We start from the raw sequence: 21,816 nt of genomic DNA on the forward strand, positions 1-21,816 counted from the left end.
GAGTCTGATGATGACATGGGCTTTGGACTATTTGACTAGACCTCTTTTGTAACACAGTCAATAAAAATCTGAACTTCTAAAAAAAAAGATTTTATTTATTTATTTTTAGAGAGGGAAGGGAGGGAGAAAGAGAGAGAGAGAAACATCAATGTGCGGTTGCTGGGGGCCGTGGCCTGCAATTCCCAGGCAACTGGGAATTGAACCTGCGACACTTTGGTTCGCAGCCCGAGCTCAATCCACTGAGCTACACCAGCCAGGGTGGATTGTTTTTTTTTTAAATGACTACATTAAAATTAAGAATTTCTTTTTGTCTGAAGACACCATACAAAGAATGAAGAGTAAATCAGAGTAGGGGAAGATTCCTTCAATACAAACCATCAATAAAAGATTAGTATCCAATATTCAAAGAATGTCTAAAAAGCAATAAAACAGGCAAAATTCATGATCAAGTATTTCACAAAAAGGAAACAAAAGCAGTTACTAAATATATGAAACACAGTGAACCTCATTAGTAATCAGGGAAATGCAAATTAAAATGTCAGTGAGATGCTATGCATAATACAGCCAAAAGATTGCTAACAAATTAAGAACTCTAAAAATGTTGACATGGATATGGGAAAAATGGAAACTCTTATACATTGCCCATTGGCAATCAATTGCCAAAATAAATTTGAAGAACATTTTGGCAATGTCTAAAAAGATGCGCATCTCCTATGACCCACTCCTGGGGTGTTATACTCCAGTGTAGCGTTTGTGCATATGCTACTGTTCATTAGCATTTACAGCAGCGCTGTTTGTAATAGTATAAAAGTGGAGGAAGGGCCCTGACTGATGTGACTCAATGGACTGAGCGCAGGCCTGCAAACCAAATGGTCACCAGTTCAGTTCCCAATCGGGGCACATGCCTGGGTTTCAGGCCAGGTCCCCAGTAAGGGAGTGTGCAAGAGGTAACCACACACTGATGTTTCTCTCCCTCTCTTTCCCTTTCTCTTGTCCTCTGTTTGGAAATAAATAAAATATTTTTTTTAAAAAGTGGGGGGGGAGAAAAGTCTAGAAACAACCCAAATGTCTACTGACATGTTGAGAGTGCATCCATAAAGCATGATATACTCATATACTAATGATATACTCATAGGATAAAATATTTTGCAGCACTATAAAATGAATTATAGCCACACAGTTTAATGCTGAGGTGTCTTACAACCAGTGTAGAGAGAAAAACAAGAAAAGCAGGTTGCAAAATTGCACTGCAGACTGCCTGCGACTAACAGTCACCTGATGACTTCCTAGTGACCCCTAGTGACAACCAGAGGCCAGACACCAATATGGTTACATTTCTATGAGAAAAAAAACTGAGCAAGATACTGTGTATGTCATAAGGTACAAACAAAAGTAAGGGATCAATGAACAGAAAATAGAGGATAATGTTTATGGAGGAAAGGGGCTTACGTGGGGAGGGGTACCATGGGCTCCTAAATATTGGTCACACTATTTCTTAAGCGGAGTAATAAATACCCATGGGAGTTATTTTATCATTATTCCTTATATTGCACATATATCTTAACTATATTGTGTCATATATAATATCTCATAGTTTTTAAATCCTCCAGTTCTGAAGAGTTAGAGGAGGATGTGCGCCAAGTGCCCTTGGCACCCACCACCCCTCAGCCCCCATGGAATCATGCTCACCAGCAATCACAAACTCACACACATACACACATGGACTGACAGGCCTCAAGATGTCACATAGGCAATCGAACAGTGCACACGTTCACCCATGGCTGCTCATGCAGTTACAATGGCCAAACTATCCACATGCAAGGCCACGCACCACCCCCTTAAAGACACGATGCAGCACAGAGAGAGCATGGCTCCTCTTCCCACAATGACATAGCTCCACAAAGAAACAGGGAGAAACAGCCTCATGAACACACACAAAATCCTAGTCACTCAGTCCAACAGAACCAAAATGGGATGTGCAGACAGGGACGCAAAGATCACGCCCTTCCAAACAAAAATGGAATCACACGCGCCCGCGTACACACACACACACACACACACACACACACAAACACAGACACACCCAAAGGTCACGTCATCGCTACAGAATTCACAAACATGCACACGGTGTTACTGCGAAACTACACACAGAAGCAGCCCTAGCATCACACACACTGCACACCTAGAACTATAATGACATTTTTGTATGGACGCTTGGAAGCGCTCACATCAAAGGACACACACTTACAAGGACAGCAACACCCTCACTGCCCCACCCCCACCCCGTCATCACATCACATCATGCCCGCACACAAATCGATGCGCTTATCCCCTGCCTTAATTCACACCAGTCCCAAGGACAGCGCCACCGGCGCCAGGCGGGAGGAATGGGCAGGGCGCAGTTGCTGGCCAAACCCAGGATACCGCTACCCGCACACTCAGAGACCAAGCCCGGCCCCGGGGGCGCTGGCATGGCCTGGGCGCGAACTGGCGGCGGGACCCTGGGCCATCCTGGCCAGTGTCTCCGCACCTCCCGGGGGCTGGGGCAGGAGACGCTGAGGAAGCATTCTCCCCCTCCCCGCCCCCCCACCCCTTGCCCTAGCGGGTCGCACCTTTACCGGCCGTGCGCAGACAGCCACGGGAGGCTGAAGTAATCCTAACAGGAGCAGCATCAAAAGGCCGACGCCCCCGGCCCTCGGCCCGCCGAGCAGTGGCGATCCCGCCATGCTGCCCTCGCGAGCCGGGCTCCGGGCAGGCGGACTGGCTGGCAAATGCGCAGAGCCTGAGCTACAGGGCCAGGCTGCGGTGCTCTGCGGCTGCGCACTCCCGGTCCCCTTGCCATCCCTTGCCCACCGCCTTACGCAGGCGCATCCTTGGAGCTCGCGCTGCTTTTCTATTCTGCCGGTCACCCTGGAGATGCCCAAGGGGCAAGGTGGAGAGCTGGGGACTGTGGTGGCGGTTACCATGGCACTTGGAGGACAGTTGTCCGGGCAACAGACCTTGCTGTCGCCTTCGCAGACAGGACAGATTGACTCAGCTGAGTGAAATGGGGATCTGGTTCCCATCTCTTCTGCCCTGAAGAAGAGATAAATGACTGTTCACTGGATAAAGTTTACCACTCACCTCTATGGAATAGGCCCTTTACAGGTCCGTAAATTCAGTACAAGTGATGTGACCATGGACAGGTCAGTTCACCGTTCTAAGGCTCAACTCCTCACCTGCGTAACTAGTAACTGCTTCACGTAGTGACTTTGGAATTTTAATAAAAATGGCATTCAGTAGGAGGTCAATAAATGATCCTTTTCATGCTGTCCTTGTCTCTTTGCTATTATCTTCATCTCTCTATGGCTCTCCGTGGTTCTTTGTCCTGTGCCCATAAGTCTCTGTCTCCTTCTCCCATCCCTCTCTCCTTGACTCTGACTCTTTCTCTCCCTTTATCTCTACAGCCCTCCTGCTATCCCTGTCTTTATTTTACAATCTGTATCTACTTCTTTTCCCATAGCTACATAGACAGGTATATACATAGGTAAGTTTTACCCATACATTGTTCCAGAAAGGATTTCAAGCTACTTAAAATGATATGTCAAAGGGGGAAAAAAAACTTTGGTAAAATCTGTGTATCCATTGGGGCAAAAAACGTTGGGAAGGAAATGTTAGTGGTTATGTATGGGTAAGGAGATAACTAATGATACGTCACTTTCTCCTTTACGCTCTCTTTGTTGTCTGAAAAAATGTTGCAATGAGTATGCATTACTATTATATCAGATAAAAATAAAGATATTTTTATTTTGGAGTTAAAATGAAGTATGGTAACATGCCAAAAATTAAAATAAAGAAAAGAACGACCCATTTATTTTGCTGTGAGTATATCTAATCCATTGATAATACCTGCCTCTATCTCCTCAGTATTACAAACAACTTTACAATGAAAATCCTTATGTACTTATGAACCTGAAGATTATATAACCAAGGATAGTGTGATGGACACACATGTAAGGTGGCTCCCACAGTCCTTGCCTTCTGGCATTCACATCCTTGAGTGCATGCATGACTAAAGGGGACCAGATACACATGAACATATGTATGTAATTATGTTAAAAATGAATTTGAGACAAACATCTGGTCATTTCAAAGGAAGAGACTTTCACTCCCTTGCTGGCTTTGATGAAGCAAGTGGTTACTTTGTCGAACCTCATGCTGTAAGGAACAAAGGGTGACCTCCAGGAGACAGCCAGCAAGAAATTGAAGCCCTCAGTCCAACAACCACAAAAACTAAATTCCTCCCACAACCTGAGTTTGGAAGCAAATTCTCCCCCATTCAGACCTCAGATGAAACTGAAGCCCCAGACAACACCTTCATTTCAGCTTTGTGAGACCAGAGAACCCAGTCAAGCAACACCCTGACTCCTGACCCACAAAAACTATAAGATGATGTTGTTGTATGTTGTTATAAGCCAAGAAGTTTGTGGTAATATTGTTACACTACAATAGAAAACTAGTATAAATGGGATATATTACACTTCTATAGAGAAAATGTTAAGACTTCATTAAAAGGTACAAAAGATTATCTGAATAAATCAAGACACATTTGACACTCTTGGATGAGACAATTTCATATTCTAAAGATTTCAATGACATCCAAATTAATATATAATTTTAGTATAACCTCAATTTAAATCTCAGCTGAATATGTTAAGGAAAACCAATAAAACTTATTTTTTAAACATAAAGAGTTTACACAAAAACTTGTACACGAATGTTAAAAGCAACATTTTTATAGTAACCATTAAGTAGAAACAACCCAAATGTACATCAACTGATGAATGGATAGACAAAATGAGGTGTATATCCATTCAACGGAATGTTACTCACCCATAAAAAGAAATGTAGCCTGATACATGCTGCAATATGAATGAAACTTGAAAATATGGTAACTGCAAGAAGCCAGACACAAAAAGCCACACACTGTATGTGAAATGTCCAGAATAAGCAAATCTATAGTGATAGAAAGCTGATTAGTGGTTGCCAGAGACATGGGGGAGAAACTGCTAATGGGTACATGGTTTCTCTTTTGAGGTAGTGAAAATGGTCTGGTATCAGATAGTGGTGATGGTTGCACAACTTAGCAAACATACTAAAAACCATTGAGTTGTTCACCTTAAAATGGTGAGCTTTAGCTCTGAACAGTGTAGCTCAGTTGGTTGAGTGTCCTCCTGCAATGCAAAAGGGCAGGCAGACTGCTCTTTTGATTCCTGGTCAGGGCACATGCCTGGGTTGAGGGCCTGGTACCTGGTTGGGAGCATGTAAGAGGCAACCAATCTGTGTTTCTCTCTCATGTCAATGTTTCTCACCCTCTCTTTCTCCCTCCCTACCACTCTTTCTAAAAGAAATAAAATCTGTTTTTTTAAATGGTAAGCTTTATAGCATGTCAATTATATGTCTATAAAGAAATATCTATATAAAAGATTAAAGCTCTGTGAGTATCTAAACCAGTTCTGCAGAGGGGGAAATATCATGTCACACCTGTCAGAATAACTCATCAATAAGCCAACAAATAACAAGTGTTGATGAGGATGTGGAGAAAAGGAACCCTCTATGCACTGTTGGTGGGAATGTAGATTGGTGCAGCCACTGTGGAAAGCAGTATGGAGATTATGGAAAAAAATTAAAAGTAGACCTACTTAAGACCTAGTAATTCCTCTTCTGGGTATTTATCTGAAGACATCCAAAACACTACTTTGAAAAGATACATGCATCCCTATGTTTATTGCAGCATTATTTACAGTAACCAAGATATGGAAGCAACCCAAATGTTTATCAATAGGCTGGATAAAGAAAATGTGGTACATAAGTAGAGTGGACTATTACTCAGCCATAAAAAGAATGAAATCTTACCATTTGAGACAACATGGATGGACCTAAAGGGTATTATGCCAAATGATATAAGTCAGACAGAGAAAGACAAATACCATATATTTGTTGAATCTACAAAACAAAATAAATGAACAAACAAAATAGAAACAGACTCACAGATACAGAGAAAAATGATGGTTGCCAGATGGGAGGGAATTTGGGAGGCTGGGTGAAGGGGGTGAAGGGATTAAGAAGTACAAACAGGCAGCTACAAAATATTCACAAGGATGTCAAGTACAGCATAGGGAATATAGTCAATGATATTGTAATAACTATGTATGGTGCCAGGTGGATACTAGACTTATTAGAGGGATCACTTTGCAAGTTATATAAATGTATAATCATTATGTTATAAACTTGAAAATATATAAAATATAACACTAATGGCAACTGTAATTGAAAAAATAAAATTAAAAAGAATATAAATAGCTAAAAAATTTCTGTAAAAGTGGAGTAGAGAAGATGGGCTTTACCTGCCAGATATTGGGTTGTGTTATGAGGCCCGAAAGGTAAATGGAGTTAGCAAAGCAGGAACAAAATAAGCTGGAGCCCTACCTTTCACCACATATAAATGATAACTCCAGGCAGGTTAAAGACCTTAATATAAAAGGAAATCATGTAAATTAACAGGTGACCTGTTAATTTACTGTAAAATATACTATGTGACCTAAGGATACAGAAAGACTTCTTGGATAAAACTTCAAAAGCACAAACCTCAGGGGAGAATGTTGATGACAATGTACACATCAAAACATACAATTTCTATTTACCAAAAGACCACATCCACAAAGTTAACAGAGGTGACAACTGGGAAATATTTGCCATGCCTGAAATGACAAGAGGTGGGACATCCAGAATATAAAGGGGACTTTGGGAAATCAGCAAGAAAAAGACAGGCAGGTCACACAAGAGGAAATCTATGAGGTTATCAGACATATGAAGACATGCTCAATTTTACTAATGATTAGAAAAGTGAAAACAAATTTAAAACAGTGAAATAGTACCTTACACCCATCATACTGGCAATAATTAGAAAACTGAATTATACCAAGTACTGGTGGGCATGTGGCAATATAGAAACCCTCATGTACTATGGGTGAGGTTCTGGGCTTGAACAGCTATTCTGGACCGTTATCTAGCAGCCCTTAACCAGTAAACCTTACGCCAGAGTTCTCAAGTACATACACAGTGGTTAAAAAGATCTACCACCCAGCCCTGACTGGTGTGGCTCAGTTGGTTGGGTGTCATCTGATGAAGCCAAGGGTCACCAGTTTGATTCCGGGTCAGGGCACATGCCTAGGTTGTGGGTCCAATCCCTGGTTGGGGTGAGTATGAGAGGCAGACGATTGATGTGTCTGTCATACATTGATGTTTCTCTCCCTTTCTTTCGCCCACTCTCCCCCTCTCTCTAAAATAAATAAATAAAATATTTTTAAAACAAGAAGAAGGAGAAGGTCCAGCCCTGGCTGGTGTGGATAGAGTTACTTACTGGCTTCAGAACTGAAAGGTCACTGGTTTGAATCCCAGTCAGGGCACATACCTGGGTTGTGGGCCAGGTCCCCAGTTGGGGGTATGTAAGAGGCAGCCAATGGACATTTCTTTCTCTCACACATTGATGTTTGTCCCCCTCTCTTTTTCCCTCCCTCCCTCTCTCTCTCTCTCTCTCTCTCTGAAAGAAAGAAAGAAAGAAAGAAAGAAAGAAAGAAAGAAAGAAAGAAAGAAAGAAAGAAAGAAAGAAAGAAAGAAAGAGGGAGGGAGGGAGGAAGGAAGAAAGGAAAGGAAGGAAGGAAGGAAGGGAGGGAGGGAGGGAGGGAGGGAGGAAGGAAGGAAGGAAGGAAGGAAGGAAGGAAGGAAGGAAGGAAGAGAAAGAAAGAAAGGGAAAGGGAAGGGAAGGAAAGGTCTACTATCCATAGTGAATGGGGTCTGGGAAAATTTCCTCTGAGAAAGGGTATCAGTGATGAGAACTAAAGGTTGGGAAGGAGTTACTGGGGAGATGGATGTAAGGGGACAGCATCTCAGACAGAGGGAAATGTGCAAGAACAGGATCTAAGGTGAAGCACATGGCACTTTCAAGGAAGTGAAGTGGGGCCCGTGAGTTTGAAGCACAGCAGTTACATGTTCTCATTTCTCTCACCTTTTCTGTGAACCTAAAACATCTCTAAATAAGTAAAGTCTTTTAAAAAAGAGGCTGTTACTCTCTATGGCCATATCACCCTGAATGCACCTGATCTCATCTAATAAGAGGCTGTTATGAAAAGAGCAATCAAAGCCCTGGCTGGCGTAGCTTAGTGGATTGAGCTCGGGCTGTGAACCAACGTGTTGCAGGTTCGATTCCCAGCCAGGGTATATGCCTGGGTTGCAGGCCATAACCCCCAGCAACCGTATACTGATGTTTCTCTCTCTCTATCTATCTATCTATCTCCCTCCCTTCCCTCTCTAAAAATAAATAAATAAATAAAATCTTTAAAAAAAAGTCAGTTCAAAAAAAAAAAAAAGAGAGAGAAGAGCAATCAATAGACACGGGGCTGAATACATAGAATGGACACAATGGAAGACAGAATTAGTAACCTAGAAAATAATTTTGGAGAAGCATCTCAAATATGAGGGTACCAAAAGACCAAGAGATAGACAGTAGAAAAGGAAAATTAAGAGCCATGAAAGATTGATGTTGAAAATTCAACATGCATCCTTCCTTCCCTAGTGCATTTGCAATGCTATCTTTATTCAGAATCAGCTTCTCCCTTGAGCACTTCATGTAAATGTAGCCAAGGCCTGCAGACATTACTCTCTAACATTACACCCTGTTCATTCCCTTTATTGCATTTACTGCAGCCTGTATTTATGTATTTATTACTTGGCTACTTCTTTCCTCCATTAGAATATGTTTATTGATGTTTTGAGAGGGAGGGAGGGAGAGAGATAGAGAGGGAGGGACAGAGAGAAACATTGATGTGAAAGAAAAACATCAATCGGTTGCTTCCCTTGTGCGCCCAGACCAGGGGTCGAACCCACAACACTTTGGTGGATGGGGCAATGCTCTAACCAGCTGAGACACCTGGTCAAAGCTAAAAACTCGGTATAGTTTTAAACATCAGAAATTCTATAGCCATTATCATCCATAATCTCTCAAATTTACAGGGACTAAAGTGTTGCCATTAGCCTTGATGACAATCAGACCTAATCCCTCTGGAGACCGCATCTAGTTAGTTACTTCTGAGTTTATAACAGACTCCTCACAGTGGTAATTTCACTTGGAACCATAGAGTCTACCTCGTTAGAAGACAATGTGATTTAATTCTACTTGAGACTCAGATGACGCCTCCAGTTGTCTGCATTTCTGATGTTTCCATTTAAACAAAGCCTGCCTGTGTGATCAGAGGGAAAATCACCCTGGAGCAGCAATGGAAAACATCTTACTAATAGGCTTCAAACTGAGAATTGTTAGGAATTCTCCAAAAGCTGATGACTCCAGAGATGGACAGCTTTTGCCCAAGACCACCAAACAGGGATAGTTTTCTGATATAGTCAGTAGTATTGTAATAACTGTGTATATTGTTAGATAGGTAACTAGAGTTATCTGGGTGGTGCCTTTATAAGGTACATAAATGTCCAATCATTGTGTTGTACACTTGAAATTATATAATAATGTATGTTAACTGTAACTGAAAAATATATTTTTAAATTTTTATATATTTTTAAAGATTTTATTTATTTATTTTTAGAGAGAGGGGAAGGGAGGGAGAAAGAGAGGGAGAGAAACATCTATGTGTGGTTGCCTCTTGTGTGGCCCCCTACAAGGGACCTGGCCTGCAACCCAGGTGTATGCCCTGACCGGGAGCCAAACCGGCAACCTTTTGGTTCACAGGCTGGCACTCAATCCACTGAGCCACACCAGCCAGGGCTTGAAAAATAAATTTAAAAAAGTTAATTTTCTGATTCTTGAGCACTTTTTTCTTTGTTAATTACACTATTAACTTTAACTATTTTTGTACCTTGACACTCTCTAGTAACCAAATAAAGTATCTCTCACTATGATCTCCCTTATTCTCACCCTGTTACCTTTGATTTCTTATAGTCTCCTCTGTCATTTAAAAAAAAAAACAAAAAACCAAACTCTCCTATGTGTTTTCTCAGACTGGCTACAACTCTGAATTTGATTGCTAAATCAATCGGTCTCTCTCTCCCTCTGTCTTTCTGTTTCTCTGTCACACACACACATACACCTACCTGAAACTGACAAAAAATTAATATAGCTGTTCTTTTATTTATTATTATCTTAAAATCCTCACCTGAGGATTTGTTCATTGATTTTAGAGACAGAAGAAGGGAGAAAGAAACAGAAAAACATACATCAATCAGGTTGCCTCTTTTATGCACTCCAAGCCAGGGATTGAACCTGCAACCTAGGTATGTGCCCTGACCAGGGAATTGAGTCTGCAACCTTTTGGTGTATGGGGACAATGCTCCAATCAAGTGAGCCACCCAACCAGGGTTATAATTATTCTTTTAAATACCTCAGAAGGGAGCTTTCTTTCTATAGGTCCTTTCTGGTACTTAACATTTCCCTCAAAAATTAGTCTCAAGCTTTGATCTTATAAAAATTGGCCATTGGCCTCACAGACTGTTTCTGCTAAGATCAGTACAGAATCAGAATCAGCATGATGTAGCCTTTCAGAAATGGGAGCTAACATTGAAGAAGTTTGTTCTCTTCAGAGACACTCCAACTTGTTTTGCTGCTACTATTTAACTTCACTCAAAAAATATGCCCCTCTTCCCCTGACTGGTGTGCTCAGTGGGTTGGGCATCGTCCCACAAACCAAAAGGTCACTGATTCAATTCCCAGTCAGGGCACATTCCTGGGTTTCACGTCAGGTCCCCAGTAGGGTACATGTGAGAGGTGTTCTCCTTCCTTTGGCACTGGCAGGAAGTTCAAACCACCCAGAACTCCTACTGTGTATGGGACCCCTTACCCTGGCTCTATCCACTAACTACAATAAAATCCCAAACTAGTCTCCTTTCTCTGCTGTCTCCAGAAAGTCTCATTATGTGAGTAATAAGCCTTTCATATCTTCTTGGTGCCTGTGTGACATCATCAGACTTAACATCCAAAGTAAATTTTGGGTGTGTGGGAGTATCTGTCCTGCCTCTGCAGGGTGATCACAACACTAACTTGGGCCCTGGCTGGTGTGGCTCAGTGGTTGAGTGCCTGCCTGTGAATCAAGGGGGTCACCGGCTCAATTCCCAGTCTAGGGCACATGCTTGGGTTGAAGGCCGGGTCCCCGGTGCGGGGCACATAAGAAGCAACCACACATTGATGTTTCTCTCCCTTTCTCCCTCCCTTCCCCTCTCTAAAAATAATGGACAAAAGACATAGTAAGAAAGAGAAATGCAGCCCCTGACATACAGGTGCTGGCCTGATGCTATCACCTAGGTCTTAGGGTTAGGAGAGGCTGGCTTGACACTCATAGCTAGGTGTTGGTGTTCTTCTGTTGAACATGAACAAGTCCGCAAAATATCAAAATCAGACAGGCTCACTCTGTGACCGTGATGGGTCAAGACAAAAAGACAGACAACTCTGTAATCGAGCCTGGGCACAGACAAGAACATGAACATTGTCCAAGACACAAAGTGACTGAACATCCCTCTGTCTAATGTGAATGACTGCTGTTTCCTTAATAGTTATGCTTCATTCCTTTTGTCTTCTAGATATGGATTACTGAGATACTCCATCATAGAATTACCCCTACTTTCTTTTTTTAAAGGTTTTATTCATTTATTTTAGACAGAGGGGAAGAGAAAGAGAAAGAGAGGGAGAGAAACATCCATGTGTGAGAGAAACATCAATGGGCTGCCTCCCACACGCACTCCAAGCAGGGACCAGGCCACAATCCAGGCATGTGCCTTCACCTGGAATAGAACTGGCAACCTTTCGCTTTATCAAATGATGTTCAATCAACTGAGCCACATCAGTCAGGGCAGAATTATTCCTACTTTGTGACAGCAGCCAAACGCAGAGCAAAGTTCTGCTTTTTTAACCCTCCCTGAGATCATCTAACACAAACCCACACCCTATCATGTCTTTTCTGAACCACCTCTTACTGAGATGCCCCAGAGTTCTCCATGATGTGCTTTCTTCCCTGTTGTCATGAGCTCATAAACCCTACCTCGTTCACCAGTTGGCCTTTGGCTGAAGCCCATTGATATTATCTGCTTATAAAATTATCTGAAAAACTATTAATAAAATCCTTTTAAAAAGAAAAACTATTATACCTAGTAATAAGAGAAGCAAGGGAGCAAGGTGACCAGAAAAAAGGTTAAAAAAGAAATTGAATAGCTTTCCTTTTAGACACAAAATTAGAAAACATAATAAAAAGATATTGTTCATCATGATAACAAAATCCATCAACTTCCTATGAATACATTGGGCAAAAAAAATATAAGCTCTATATATTATTACAGAAAAGAAAAAGTGACCTGAATAAATGGGGGGGACATATAATGTTCCAGACATGAAGAATCAACATTGGATTTGTCATGAATGTGTCCCCAAATTAACCTATGAAATCAATTTAACACAGCAGAATTATTTTTAATCTTCTAAATTATGAAACACTTCAAATGCACAATAATCCATGGGAAAGAGTATATGAACACCTGCGAACTTTTCTCAAAACAGATCTCAACATTTTGTAATTTGCCTCAAGTCTTTTTTTTTAAGAAACAAAGTATTTCAGCTCCAGCTGAAATTTACCCAGTGGGTTCCCCTACCCAATTCTATACCTCTCCCTCCTTTCTCTGAGGTAACTGCACTTCAATTTATTATCTACCATTCCCTTGCATGTGTTTTATTATTTTATTATATAATTAGGGATCCATAAACAGCATATTTGCATGTTTTAAAATACTTGTTGAAAACAAGTATCATACTATCTATAGCAGTCTCCAACTTTCTTTCTTCTGTCTTAACATTTTAGGTTTGAGAATTATCTATGTTGATACACTTGGCTCTAGTACATATTTAACTCTTTAGTGACTCTAAAGATTGTTGTCCCCATTACACTTCTATAAGCTGTGAATGAGACACCTTGTTTGTAGAATTCCTTAGCAACACTTGGTGTTACCAGATTTAAAATTTTTTGCCCATCTGATTGATATGAAATAGTATTCTGTTGTCTTAATACAGAGCCCCCTGACTTGACATAAGTATATTTTCATATGTTATTGGCCATTTGGGTTTCCTGTTTTATTAAAAAAAATTACCTCATCCTTTGGTTGCTTTTCTATTGGATTTTCTTTTGCTTGTCTTTTTCTTATTGTTTTGTAGGAGCTCTTTGTATATTGTGGTTATTCATTCTTTTTTTTAAAAGATTTTATTTATTTATTTTTAGAGAGGGAAGGGAGAGAGAGAGAGAGAGAGAGAGAGAGAGAGAGAGAGAGAGAGAGAGAGAGGGAGAGAGAGAGAGAGAAATATCAATGTGCCGTTGCTGGAGGTTATGGCCTGCAACCCAGGAATGTACCCTGGCTGGGAATCGAACCTGCGACACTTTGGTTCGCAGCCTGAACTCAATCCACTGAGTTATGCCAGCCAGGGCTAATGTTTTCTCTTTCTAATGCTCACTAAATAAAATTTTGGAGCCCAGTCTTATAATTGTCTTCTTAAGTAACTAGAGGAATATGAGGAGGAAAAGAAATGCCCTCCTCTGCGTGCTGTGGAGGAAGAGACTACATTCTGTATCATGTAGTTCACACCATCTCTTTTGGTGAGGTCTTCAGGTGAGCAGCTTTGTCTTGAGTTCCTGTACAAAACAGAGCCCTGTGTGAATGCCGGGCCTATTGCTGATTTCATCTCCACTAAGATAAGTCTGGGGTTTGGCTGGGGTAGGGGGAAGTGGTGGGGGGAAAATTCAGATAACTGTAATTAAACAACAATAAAGTAATTAAAAAATATAAGTCTGTCCTTGAAATTGTTGTTTTAATGGGGGCTCAGAAATTGTGGCTGTCACCTGCAAAAACCTTCCAGTGGCACACGTAATCATGACTGGTACTGTGTTGTCCTGGAAATTATGTTGCAAATGACATCTTTGAAACTCTAAGTACTATAAATAAGGATATAGAGTCCAGCTTTGTCACTTTCAGGCAGCATAACTGTGAGCAAGGTTTGTCTGTCACCCCAGAAGGGATCATTGTACTTGGGGTGGTGAACACACAGTACAATATACAGATGATGTATTATAGAATTGTACTCCTGAAACCTATATAATTTTATGAATCAATGTCACCCCAAAAAATTCAGTAGGAAGTGATCATCACACATCCTTCCTCTTCCACAAGGCTGTAGCAGTCTGACGATGCTGTAGATTCCTGAGACGGCCCCAGTTGGTCAGCTCCAGAGGTTGGCCCTAAATAGGTTTCTTGAGATGGTTCCCAGTCCCAACACCAGGGCACAGATATCTAAAGGCATATCCCCAGGGGAGGCAGCCTTCCTGTTCACCTCCATGACCTAGATGGTTGAGGTGGGGATATCAGAGCTGTCTTGCTCAGCCAGGCCCCATTCTCCAACTATCACTGAGACAAGAGGACATAAGAACACTCAGACCAGCAACTCCCAGGCTCAGGGTAAGGTGTGTGCACCCACTCTCATCTCTCCTTCTCTCTGTTCACCTCTTTCACTTCTCTGACATTCTCTTGTTCTGACACTCTCTGCCCCTCCATTTTTCTGTCTCTGAGTCTCCCAATTTCAATCTCTATCTCCTCATTTCCATTTTCTCTTTCACTTGTTTACTTGTTCTTTTTCTCTTTTTTGTTTGGTATTTCTTTTTCTCTGCATCTCTATCTCTCTCTTGATGTCTCTGTAAACTCTGACTTCCCTTTCTCTTGGTATCTTTGTCTCTCTGCCTGTCTTTGATTTCCCCAAGTCTCTCTTCCCATCCTCGCAGGGCATCTGCCTGAGGAAGTGGATAGGGTGATTCCCCCACCTCACTGTTTGGGTTGGACTCCCTGTTCTCCCAATTCTGTCCACCTCTGCAAACCATGTGGACAGGTTTATGGCAAACCCACAGACCACAGGGAAAGATAGCCACCAGCAGGGGAGATCAAAGGGAAAAAAATGGAGAAGAAAGACTGAGATCAAGACAAAAAGGGATAAGGCTGGGAGGAAGAAGATAGGAAGGACGAACCTGGATGACAGCAGCCGAAATCCTTATTAAAAGCAAATGGGATTAAATTAGAGATGCCAGAGTCAGAGAGAGAGAGAGAGGGTGCAGGTTGGCATCTCTCTGCCTCTCTGAGGCCCCTTAGCTAGAAGTGGGCAGATGGTCTGAGGAGGCCTGGCCTGGAAGCCTCTGGCAGTCCAGCCCCAGCCCAGCTCACAACTCTACAATGCCACCTCTTCTTCACTCCCATGTTTGTCTCCACCTCACTCCTAAGTACCCCCCCACCCCTGGCCATACCTGCGTTTCTTTTTATTGATTGATTGGTTTTTAGAAAGAAGGTGGGGGGTGGTGAGAGAGACACATTGATTTGTTGTTTCCCGTATTGATGTACTCTTTGGTTGATTCTAGTATGTGCCCTGACCAGGGATGGAACCTGCAACCTTGGCATATTGGGATGACACTCTTAACCAACTGAGCTACCCAGCCAGGGCCATACCTGCACTCTGTGCATCTCCATTAGTGTCTCTATCACCCAATGTGTTTCTCCAGTTCCTATTTCTCTTTCTTCATTTGTTTCTGCCTCACTCCCACCTTCTAGTGCTTGGGATTGCCTGAAGGGCTGAGAGAGGATAGAGGGTGGGAATTGAAGCTGCAGAGGTCTAGAGGCTGAGAGCTGGGGAGCTGCAGCTCTCAGGGGCTGTGCAGGGAGGCGTCCATGTGGAGCACACCAGAGATATGGTAGGGACTGGGCATCAGAGGAGCCTGGGTTGGTTTATGAAGGAGTAGGGTCTGTGGGAACCTTAGAGGACCAGCCTGAAAGTTGGGGAGTGGAGCCTGAAGATACAAGGGTTTGTTGGAATGCCAGGAGCTTGGGAAGGAGAAACCTGAGGTCTCCTGGAACTGGAAAATCTGAGAAGAGCTAATGGGACAGTGTTTGAAAGGACCAGGGTGGGGTCTGGAGAATGTGGCCAGGAGCTGAGGAAGGGTGGGGTCTAGGTATACAGAAGAGAGACCAAAAGAAGTGGCCCAGAAATACAAGGGCCACAGCTCAAGATACCCTGGATCTGACTGGGACCTCTGTCCTACACAGACCTGTGTGTGGAGCCAGCCATGAGTTTGAGGCTGGGGCCCTGCTGAGGCCAAGAGCTGTGTGCACAGTGCCTGCTACTCACACCCTCCCCTCCCCAGCCAGTGTCTTCACTGGGATGGCCGGGCTCTGCCTGGCATCAAGTCAATCAAGCACACAGTGCTGCAGTCCTGTTACTGCCAAGAACCATCAGGTCCCTGCTGAAGCCTTAGGAGGCCCGGGGACTTAGTAGTTGTACCTCCAGGGAGTGATGTCATATGAGGACATTCCCACCTCTTTGTGATGGCTTGCACAAAAGGGACAGCTTTTATGTCTCCTGTGAGGCTATTTGCACTGGAGCACTAGCACCTCAGTGGAGACAATGCTTGCCTCACCCATGGTGCGGTCTACATAGGAGGCAGCATCTGGAGGCAAGTCCAACCAGAACAAATTTTCCCATAATCCCCCTGCCCCAAAATGAAAACTCATTTCTGGTTATTTTGTGGATCCCCCTACAAAACACTGACAACATGGAGTATGGCAAAGCAGAAGTGTTTCTGTGCTACAGAAGAGGAGACTGACACAGGGCCCTTCTTCGAGGAAGCCAGGTCTCCCTGACCTTTCCTTCTTGCCAGGTCCTTGGTGAGGCCATGTAGAGGGGGTTACCTTCACACCAATGGTATCCAAAACCACAGAGTTCGTTTTGGGTTCAGATTTCCCAGCCTTGACAATGGGAGCCTTGGGGGGGGGGGCGGTCAGGGGCACCATGTGCAAAACCACCCCAGCAATCCTTGTGTTCCCTCACTTCTTTCCAAGCCTATTCTTCTATGTACTTACGATTCACCACTTGGCCCCCACGTATGCTTATTCATGTATCTATTAACATCTTGATTCATTCCCTCTCTTGGTCATCCATCCTATATTCACTAAGGCCCACTCTGTGTGACTCCAAATCTTAGGGCTTCTGAGTCCCTGCCTCTTGTCTGAAGGAGGATACCCCATAGGTAGCTTAATGAGTACATACAAAGGCATTTCAAAACTGACTTTAAATATTCATCAGGGTGCCACAGGAAGGGGTTGGGTGAGAGCTTGTTACATGTGAGTATGGGGCTGGGGTGCCCTGAAGGAAGGGGACCCATCCATCAGGGCAGCTGGGGTGCCCCACCCCCACCCTGGGACAGGGAACAAAGAGAGTAGAGGCCCTCTCTGGAGGGTCCCAGGGCCAAGTGGGAGCCAGCCCTCCCTTCGAGGTAGATCATCGGGGAGGGAACCAAGGAGGAACTCCCACGATGGTGGTGACAGGCGGTCACTTCTTCAGTGGTACTGCTGATAGCTGGGATAGCCTGAGGCTGGGGTACCCTCCTTATGGGGCAGCTGGCTGGGGTCCTCCAGGAACGGGGGTGCTGGAGAGACGAGAATCAAATAAAGGTGAGCAGAGGAAGCTAGGCAGGGCATTTTCCACCTTTTCCTGACCAACTTTACCAGATACTCACCATTGCGGAACTGCTGGGCGGTGTAGCGAGTGAGGAGGATACCAACACCCTCAATGAGGGCCAATAGGATGCCCCCCATCATTGCCGAGCCCATCATGGCTAGTGGGCCACCTGGAGGAGCAAGGAGGCAGGAAGAGAGAGCTGAGGGCTAGAAAAACAGGGTGGAAGGGGTTGGGGCCAGGGATGGGGGCACTCACTGCGAGCGGCCAGCACAGCCCCGGTCAATGCTCCGCTGGTGATGGAGTTCCAGGGATCCTCCTTGCCCCGCAGCCGTACCAGACCACAGTCAATGGTGGAGAACAGGCCCCCCCATACTGCAAAACTACCTGCAGGGGGACAGAGGCCTAATCAGTGTTCCTGGGGAATCCCAAGAATCCACAGCCCAGGGACTGTGGACTTCCAAGGCCTGAATGCTCTGGCAAAGAAAGGGGAGAAAAACTCAAATGCAAAGACAGACAGCATACTTCTGGGGGATATTTCCATCTGTCCCTGCTGTAGCGACTTCTTCAAGATGTCTCTAATAGCAATCAACACTACCTTCTTCATAGTGAGGTGAAGAGTTTACAAGCACATTTACCTTCTATATGGCTTTTTTAATAAATTTTTTTTAATTTTTAGGAAGAGAGGAAGGGAAGGAGAAAGAGAGGGAGAGAAACATCAACCAGTTACCTCTCATGCACTCCCTGTCCAGGACCAAACCCACAACTCAGGCATGTGCCCTGACCAGGAATCAAACCCGCAACTCTTCACTTTGGTGGGACGACCCCCGACCAACTGAACCATATTGGCCGGGGCTCTATTGGCTTTTAACTGAGTAACTTTTACCTTCATAAACCACCACATAGAGTTGGCATTCTGATCTTGGTTTCAATGAGAATGAAAAAGGTTAGGAAAGCCAGTTAACAATATGATAGTTAAAATGTTTACTGAGGCCTTACTGGGTCCTGGGACCTGATCTAGGTACTGCAGGTTATTTGGCTTCTGAAATTTTAAATTAGTTAATGTCATTAAAGTGCATAGTAGAGCAATAGGCACTTAGTAAATACTATGTAAATTACATAAATTACAAAATGGGGTGGTACTGCTATTGCCATCCCCATGTTACAGATGAGGTTCAGAGAGATTAAGCCATTGTCCCAAGGACATATCAGGGAAGAGCCAGGGTCTGGATTAAACTCCAGAACTCATCCATATTAACTTGTTGGGAAACATCACCCCTCCCAGGAAGTCCCATGCAGAGCTGGGGCTCAAATGTGGACCTCCAACTTGCAGACTAGACCCAAAGCAACAACCACCTCCAACTTTGCCATCACATCTCCTATGTCTCCCCAAGCCTCTTACCTCCAATCTGAGGGGCTCGGATCCTCACTGCGTTGACACTACCTCTCAATCGGTGCCGAATTCCCTGGGGAAAGGCAGGAGTAGGAGAGTCAGAGGAGGGCTGAGGTCAGACATGGTTTTTAGCTCTTCAGAGGTGGAAGGGGGTGGGAATCCTGTTAGGGGTATTCAGAGGTAAAGATGTAAAGAAGCAGCCAAGAATTAAGGGGCTGGGGAGCACCCCACCACAAGTATTCTCAAAGTTGGGTTGAGACATTCTCATCCATTTATCCATCCTTCCGTCCATTCAATGATTACTGAGCACCTATGTGCTAGGCACCATGCAGTATGCAGGCACAGAGCAGTGGGAGAGGTAGACCTGGCCCCTGTGCTCTCATAGCTCACATTATAGTGTGACAGAGAGATACTGAGGAAGGGTACAGATAAGTGAGACAGCTTCAGACAGCAATATGCACACCAAAGGAAATAGAATAAAGAGATGATAGTGGAGAGATAAGACCTCTTTAAGGAAGGGGCATATGTGCTGAGACCTTGAGGATGAAAGGGAGAAACTTGGGTAAAGACCCAAAGAGTGCTATAGGAGTTGAGAGAAGGGATAAGGAGAGATACATAAATTGCAAACCATTTGGCAAGTGGGTAGTATTCAAAGTTTGGCATTTTATGAGATCTCCAGTGGAGGGGGGGTGTCAGAGAAAGAGATGGAATTATGTTAAATTAAAAATATTTTCTTAACTGTAAGGCTGTCTTCCTTCTGCCAGTTAAACTCTTATCATTTCCCCTCTATCCAGGTTTCTGACCCTGAATCTGCCTGTAGGTAAAATTTGTCTGGCTCTGCACACACATATAGAATTTGGTGATACGGACAGAAAAAGGAGTCTGTAATAAAATCTAACTGACACCCTTTCCTGTGCCTTTTCAAGATTGACAGAGTGGCCTAAGAGGATAGTACAGAAGAGTAAAGTAAATCTCCATTAAACCCAGAGAAGAGATTACAAAACTGCTCTTAGAATTCTACCTGAGAAAAAAGAAATCTCACTGAAAGTAACCACATAGGGTGTTACCTGATCATAAATTCCTAAGTGGAGGTCATGGTGAACAGTTACTATTCAGGTCCATAACTTCCCTAGTAAAAGGTTGTCTTTGCCTTAAGCAAGCCCTGTTCATTGCTTTTGTGCATCTAGGTCAACACACCTTTGAAACCTTCAGAAGTGTAATCACTGTCAAGAGAGCACATAATCTTAACTGTCCTGTAGTCCAATCAGAGAGATTACCTTGCTTTGCTTTCTCCCACTTCACATACTCTTCCTTATATTCACTCCTTAATTCCAAAAGTATAAAACTGTACACTGTCATTCTGGGAAGCATTTTTCTCAGTTTGTTGAGATATTGCTTCCAGGCAGGTCCTCTATTTGGCTCAAATAAACTCTAATGAACTTTAAAATTTTTTTTCTACCAGTTTGGAAGTCTTTACATGGACAGAGATGACCATTTCTACAGCAGCATTTCCACAGAGGAGCTCCAGTTGGGTTTGGGGTGAGACACAGAGGCTGTGTTTTCAGTTCCCCAAAACCCCATATCCTGGTGTCAGGCCTAGCACATAGAAGACAAGCTGGCACCAAAATGATTAAGTGCATGTAACTGGCAGCTCCAAGCAGTTTTAAGAGCAGTATCCCGTGTTGGCAGGACAGGACCCCAGCACCACACCCAGGGAAGGCCAGGACTCACAACAGGGGCATTTCGGAAGCCCTTGATGGCCTGGAAAACTCCGCCACCGATGACACCCATAGTGAAGGCTCCACCACAATCATCCACAATTCGCCATGGGCTGCAATGTAAAGGGGAGGATGAAGTTAATGTGAACCCTCCCTCTGTGCCATGCCACAAGGACTCTTTCTACTGGGGAGAAACCAAGTCACCCGAATGGGAAGTAGTCTTTCAGATACAGATTATTTTCCCCCTCATTTAAGCAAGTAAGAGTGCAAAGAGGAAAAAATATTCTTCTTTGCCCTCTCTTCCCCTCCCCTTTGCAGCTAAACACGGAATCAGCCAACTGCTTTACTACCATCAAAGGTTAAATGAACTGATACGCAAAAGGAGTTGCCACCTCCAAATAATCACTGCACAGTGTTAACGGGCTAGTATTGTTATTAAAGCAGGGAGAGTCGCAACCTCTTTAACGACCCAGAGCACGTTCAGCCAAGCCCCGCCCTCTTTCCTCTTTTTTTAACCTCGCACAACTAGGAAAAACCGAGAGCGGGCCGTGGGGAAGATCCATCACCACCTCCTTGCTCACAATAGGCTCATTCAGGCCCCGCCCCCATTCGCTAAAGCAACCTGGGAAAAACCAAGCGTGGTAACCCTGGGGATTTCCGTTTAACACCGTGCCACCCCTTGGTGAAAATGGATTCGACCAGCGTCTCTTTTCTTTAACAAAGACGGGCTGGGAGATAGAGTCAGGGGAAACGTAGAATGGTTCGTCCTACACCGCACCTTCTCCAGGCACTTGGTTGTGGCCCCTCTTAACGGAGCCCAAGTGGGAGGGACCAAGTGGAGGAGAGCGAAAAGACACAACTAAACGTCTCCGGAGTCGGGGCCATGGCGCTGTGGAGCCACTGCCTCTCCCGCCCGCCTCCCACAGCCGGCCGTGGTGCCGCAGGAACACTCCCGAGGCCTGTGCCCATCGCCGTACCAGGGCTCCCGAGCGTACTCCTCCATGGCGCCAGCGTCTGCCTAAGCCCTGGAGTCTGCCTCAGCTCCGGCTGGGCCACGCCCCCACCGTAAACGCAGAGACTCTGGGGCTCCCACCTATCCCACGGTCACGATTAGGTTGCTGCGTCTTACGTCAGGCTTACAG

General features: G+C 44.1%; 1 protein-coding gene, 1 long non-coding RNA gene and 1 other non-coding gene across 3 annotated transcripts; 2 read left to right on the forward strand and 1 right to left on the reverse strand.

The window, feature by feature from the left end:
- Positions 1-8,834: 8,834 nt before the first annotated feature.
- LOC118498476 lies at positions 8,835-10,361 on the forward strand. Its single transcript, XR_004900962.1, has 3 exons — positions 8,835-8,864; positions 9,153-9,154; positions 10,273-10,361. It is a non-coding gene; the product is annotated as an uncharacterized LOC118498476 (long non-coding RNA).
- A 6,797-nt stretch (positions 10,362-17,158) lies between these two features.
- On the reverse strand, positions 17,159-21,774 carry TIMM17B (translocase of inner mitochondrial membrane 17B). The gene is made up of 6 exons (XM_028522585.2): positions 21,652-21,774; positions 20,688-20,787; positions 18,966-19,029; positions 17,822-17,950; positions 17,625-17,735; positions 17,159-17,534 (listed from the first exon to the last, which is right to left on the reverse strand). Exons 1-6 carry the CDS (start codon positions 21,675-21,677, stop codon positions 17,446-17,448), a joined length of 519 nt encoding a protein of 172 aa, XP_028378386.1. The 5' UTR covers positions 21,678-21,774; the 3' UTR covers positions 17,159-17,445.
- Positions 19,870-19,990, forward strand: LOC114505883. The gene has a single exon (XR_003685334.1). It is a non-coding gene; the product is annotated as a small nucleolar RNA SNORA26 (small nucleolar RNA).
- Positions 21,775-21,816: the final 42 nt, after the last annotated feature.

Source organism: Phyllostomus discolor, chromosome X (genome assembly GCF_004126475.2).
Source record: "Phyllostomus discolor isolate MPI-MPIP mPhyDis1 chromosome X, mPhyDis1.pri.v3, whole genome shotgun sequence".
Classification (NCBI taxonomy): Eukaryota; Metazoa; Chordata; class Mammalia; order Chiroptera; family Phyllostomidae; genus Phyllostomus; species Phyllostomus discolor.